Below are 6137 nucleotides of genomic sequence, written 5' to 3'. Positions count from 1 at the left end.
ACTATTCTCATCCCTTCCCCCAACACATCGTCCAATTAGAGGTAGTATGCGGTGGGCAAATTTGCAATTTAAACAAAGTGCTGCACTTAATGCACTAAGTGTGAACGGGATATGATATGGTGTGTTTAATTTTGATCCATTGCATGTTGCATGTTTATATTTATACCAAGTATCCTAGTACTTAGAGAGCAGATTACGAATGGAAAATTAAAAGAAAAATAAATACCAATTTCGAAGCAATTATGACTAGTGAATACAAGCGAATGATATTTACGTCACACTTTTATGATTTTATTAATTTAATAACCATATTTTTAGCGATGACATAAATACGTCTTAAATAAGTGTAGGTATATCATAAATAGGTTAGTTTATATTATTTATAAGCAAAGCCATATAAAATAAAAAATAAACATTTGCAGGAAACGTATAGATATAAAACGTCATTGTTCTTTTAAACACATATTTTGAAAATGTATAAATTATTATGTTATATGGCAGTACTCGATGCTCGTCAATAATATGTGGATGAATAGAATAATAATAAGATCAATTTCACATTAAAAACAATGTTGATATTTATTTAAATTGAGTATTATTTATTTATTTATTTTATTTTATTTCATTTCATAAATACATTTGAAAACTGCACCGCACAGAGCAAATTTGGGTTATATATTATTAAAAATTAAAATGTTTTCTTTAACTATTTTATTACTTAATATTCGTTTAGAAGAAACTCCATAGGACATTAAGTCCGGTTAAAAAAACGTATAGTTCTGGAAATTGTTCATCAAATTACAATATAAATAATCATATGATATTATTATTAAGCAAGATTATTTAATTGTGCTGTAATTTTAAATAGAATTAATATGTGTTCTACCATGTACTTTAACAATTTATATTAGTGACCATTCATGTTGTATCTAACCTTTTTTGACTTACTAACCTGTCTTATTAGTACTAACCTGTCTTATTAGTTAGTTAAAAATATTAAATATAATTTTCAGTTCTGGAAAATTTGATCCAACCTATTGCATCAGACTTACCATCTAAAGCTGTGAACGAGGATACCAAAATATGTAAGCGGACTAGAACACTGGAAAAGAAAGTAAAATTTAAATTATTCATTTTATTTTAATATAACGTGACGTAGTCTTATATTTCTATAATGGACATTATAGAGTACAATTCAAACTCTAGTACGATGTCCTAGTGTAATAAAATTTGGAAAATTTGAAGTGGAGACATGTTATTCATGTCCATTCCCACAAGAGGAAGATGCTGCGAGATTAATATTTTGTGAATTTTGTTTAAAATACACTAAATGTCAATCGATTTTGGACAGACATATGCGACACTGTAATTGGAGAACACCACCGGGTACAGAAATTTACCAAAGTGGAGATTTAAGCGTTTTTGAAGTAAATTAATTTTATGAAACAAATCATAAGAGATAAAATACTATAAAGTTTTTTATATATTTTTTTAAACAGATTGATGGAAAAGTAGACAAAACATATTGCCAAACACTATGTCGATTGGCCAAATTATTTTTGAACCTAAAGACTTTGGACTATGGCGTTGAACCGTTCTTATTTTACATTGTGACGAAAAACGACGGTTTTGTAAGTACCTATTATTTCAAATGTTGTCGCTTATAAGGCAGTATACTGCCTTTTGGCTTAGGAGGGCAGTATAATAATACATTTTATTTTGTATTTTCGAAGTGAAAACTTCTTTTGGGAGGCTCTGCTCACCGATAGACTCATGTGACTAAATGTGTAAAAGAATCATTCGGCGTTACTAACAAAATAACTAACGCTTTTAATCCGTTATATATATTATAATGTGTATGTGTGTTTGTGTGTGTGACGTGTGTATGCGCACAATTATAAGTCCACCCATTGTAATATAACTTTAAATTTAAATACAATTCCAATAATCAAAATGTATTAGTAGAAGTCTTCACGATAATTTATTTTGTATTGTTTTATAGTTGTTTACTATATTATATCGTAATAATCTTCAATTAAAATGTTAAGGGCTGTCATTTGGTTGGTTATTTTTCAAAACTAAAGGAAAATGAAGAAAATTTTAATGTAGCTTGTATCGTTATCATGCCACAGTACCGAAGACAAGGTTATGGACGAATTCTCATAGAATTCAGTAAGTGAAAACTATATGGACCTAAGCGTTTTAGCATATATCACGTCTAGTTTATCATTTCAGGTTATCTTCTATCTAGAATTGAAAGACAGCCGGGAACTCCAGAAACACCACTTTCCGGCTTGGGTAAAATTACATACGATGCGTACTGGAAAGGTGTGATTCTGGAATATTTACATAAACACAGAGACGTTGACAAAATATACATTAATGATGTTAGCAGTGAAACTGGTAATTTAAAAGCATTTAATTTGAAACTTTTTAATCAGTACTTTGTGAGATAATCATAACATTAATAACAATTTTAATTTAGGATTAATGAGACAAGATATCATTGACACTTTCCAATCTCTACACATGGTTGTGGAAATCTATAAGGAAATAACCATATGCATAGATTGGAATGTTGTAGATCGTCACATACAGAAAAAAAATGAATCAAAACAAGTTCATATTGATCCAGATCGATTGAAGTGGACACCATCAAATTTATCGGATGGCCAAGTTCGTTTTTTCTGAAAAAAAAAAATGATTTTAAATTATTATAATATTTTTTTTTAGGATAACCGACCTCTGGAAGAACCGATTTTCATCAAGTGCATTCCAGGTGGCTAAATCCTAGTGTACGTGTGCGCGGCTGGTATGTACTTGGTTTACTCGCTGCTCTGTTCGCTATGCTTTACCCGAGTCCCCGCACTTGTACGTCATGAAGAACTGGCTAGTGGACGCCAAACGGGTGCTGGTCTGGCTACTTTCTGCAGTACGGTGGACAAAGAGATGGACGCCGTGGTCGAGTGCATAATATGCAAGGAAATGCGCAACGACTCCTTCACCGATCTGTTCAACGACTAGGTGAGCCTTAAATCACTCATCTTCCTGCAGGGCCTGTCCGTGTTCCGGGCGATGGACGGCGTCTCCGCGCTCCTGTCGTATGCGTCCTACAAGTTCCAGTTCAGAACAATCAGATGATCCGCAGTGTGTACATGAAAAATAAGAGTGCGTATTGAGATTAAATTATCTAACTAAACAAACCACAATGAATAAAAACGTTGTTTGCTCTAACGAAAAAATAATATATCAGTTATTCGATATTACCTATTATGTAATTTCAAATGCCGTCTTGAACTATTGAGCTATAGAGTATAGACAGTATTTACAATCACCTATTGTCAGATTATAATATAAATATATATTTATTTTTGTAAAGTTAAAGTTTAATGGTGGATATTTTTTTTAATATTTATACCATTTGAACAGCTCATCAATAAATGCATATTGTACAACCGATAATAATATTGTTTGAATTTATTAATTTATATCTACTGTTCAAAAGAAATTACGGTGGATTTTCATATATGGTGTTAAATGTATTTACTCATTTTTTCACCGTTCTTGTTGAGTATGTAAAAATATTTAACTTTATGTCATTAATGTGATACATAAAAATCGAGAACTGCAGTTGTGTTATTACCTACATTTAAAAATTAACTGAATATCAATATGTGTGATATTTTTTTTTAATATTGGTAAGTACGTATTTTTTTATACATGATAGATAAGTTTTGTACTTGGTTATAAAATATACTACATGAATTTTATTCTGGATGTAATAGTGCCGAACAGTCGGCTGTTGAGTGTAACATTTTGTCATTATAATAAGCGGTGAAAGATCTTAAATCTTAATAGTCAGCAATATTGAGCATAGGTACTGGATTTACTAGTTTTATTAGTATGATATAAGCAGATGGTTTTTTTCTTAACATTACAATATAAGACTTTATCGTTTCTGTTTTATTTCACGTCCTTTTTATAAATAAGTGGTCAAACTCTTAACTATACTCAACATACTATACTCTTCAAACTGATCTAACTTCCCTAACGTCGTCGTGCTGGCGAAGAAGATTTTACACCACAACCAGATCTTACGGATTTGACGATTGTACCTTCGCTAATCGCTAGAGACCATTACGCGGTCCATGTAAATTATTAAAAAGGTGTAAGTACCTACCTACTTATTTTTGAACCACAATCGAAATGAAACTATTTTTTAACGAAGGCCAAAAATATTATGGAGCATAGAAATGGCTGGTATAACTATTCAGTGAAAAGCTCATCTATACGACAATACCTATAAGGTTATTTTTTTTAGTTACGCCAAAAATAAATTCGTAAAAATGCAATTGGTTTTGAGTAAAAATCTCAGTTTTACCTTAATTTGTTGTTTTTTTTACTAAACACTTTTTAAATCTATTGGATTTTTTTTTATTTTTGATCCCACAAAGTACTAACTATAGATTCACTTTACTAAAAAACCAAACTTAAAAAAGTTACTGGATACAATTGTTAAAACAATTCACAATTTCACTGTCAAAATATTGCAATATAAATAAACTAATTATATTCGTCGTCAGAAATAAACAATATAGTCACCAACTTCCTATAATAATAATATTTATAGCCATCACAGTATTATGGGTGACCAAAGCTAGGTGACTAATTTTTTCGTGTGAATAGTGATAAGAGCCCATTATGCTCGGTTGCATTACAGTATTTTTCTAGGCGCCCACCTTTTATATTGCCGTTTGTATGATTTACTTCCATTTCTAACCACAAGTTAAGTGTTGTCAAGACGGAGAGAACACACGTAACGTAACGGAATAAGATTTACATTCAAATGCACACGTACCGAGTAAGACTTTCCGGTATCATAAACACGTCTTATAGGTACTACATTTTACGAAGTGCTGTTTAAATATTGATTAAGAATGAAGATTTTTAAGAAGAAGAATTTGATACTTATTGGTATGGAATAGTTACGTACCGGCTCGTATCGAAGTCTGAGTCCGATACGTATCACTTGTATATTGCACATATAACTTCTTGAACGCTCTTGAACTCAAATTTCTTCCTAGAAAATCTTGATAGAACTAAATATAATAAAATAATATAATAGATTATTAAAAATTGTTTTAATAGAAATAATTTCACTCACGCAGGTTATGCACATAGTGAAAAAAAAAACTAAAAAACACGAGAGACAGGGCCAGTATAAAAATTAAAAGTATCTTTACCTATAACATGTAATGAGCAATTAAAAACATATAGTTACTCGCTGAGCGTCCAAAGGCAAATGAAATATGTTTTCTGCATAGATATATACATGGTTTTCTGTCGTCACCAGTAACTCATCATGCGTGCGATAAAAACGTATTTTCCATCACTCCACAAAATTATTAATTAAGTACGACACCGGAGTACCGGACCAAATACTATAGATCTAGGTATAGTATTTGACCGGACGTATCGCCAATTATTGGCAATTAGGCAACTCGTTTCGCGTGACGGTCTCTGTAGTCTGTCTGTCGCCGCTGTATCCACTAACGATCTCTCTCACACAGTCACACGAAACTCTTTCATAATTAGATAAAATTAGATAATACCGTTCGACCATAATATATATATATATATATTCTGTGACCATACCGCAGCAGTGTCTACAACTGCACTATACTCTATGCCCATTATAATAGGTGTATGCTTTAATCGTGACAGCGAATAGTTAATTTGGTATCGACATAAGTCGTTAATGTGCGCTTATCGAATTTCACGTTATCTATAGAAATTCGAAATTGCGATTCTGTAATAGTGTAATAGTGTAATATCAATAAATTAACGAAGTACGTGCTTTCTTAATTCTTTATACGAACCACGACTATTTGGCAGCTCGAACTTTACGCCGACCCAACGTTTTTTTTGTTGTAGCTGTTCAAAACTTTTACCTTACTCAGACATATCGCCGACCCTGTTCCTGCTGTGTCGAAGATTTTCAAGAAGAAAATTCGATATGTATCGATATAGAATGGTTACAAACCGACAGGAATAGTTAAGTAGTACCTACTCTTATCGAAGTCTGAGTCCGGTACGTATCGCTTGTATATTGCTCGTGTACTTTTTGAACGCTCCTG

General features: G+C 31.7%; 1 protein-coding gene across 1 annotated transcript; it reads left to right on the top strand.

Moving 5' to 3' along the window:
- Window positions 1-1013: 1013 nt before the first annotated feature.
- LOC103309895 (histone acetyltransferase of the MYST family 2-like) lies at window positions 1014-2787 on the top strand (the record flags this gene model as incomplete). The annotated part of the gene is made up of 7 exons (XM_029492632.1): window positions 1014-1114; window positions 1188-1427; window positions 1500-1631; window positions 2049-2172; window positions 2236-2403; window positions 2486-2676; window positions 2734-2787. Coding segments are annotated over 7 exons (1010 nt in total), but the record flags the coding sequence as incomplete, so codon positions are not given.
- Between the last annotated feature and the right edge of the window lie 3350 nt (window positions 2788-6137).

Source organism: Acyrthosiphon pisum, unplaced genomic scaffold (assembly GCF_005508785.2).
Source record: "Acyrthosiphon pisum isolate AL4f unplaced genomic scaffold, pea_aphid_22Mar2018_4r6ur Scaffold_23;HRSCAF=155, whole genome shotgun sequence".
NCBI lineage: Eukaryota > Metazoa > Arthropoda > Insecta > Hemiptera > Aphididae > Acyrthosiphon > Acyrthosiphon pisum.
Note: the sequence above shows the minus strand (reverse complement) of the source record. Positions and strands in the feature narration are given on the sequence as shown.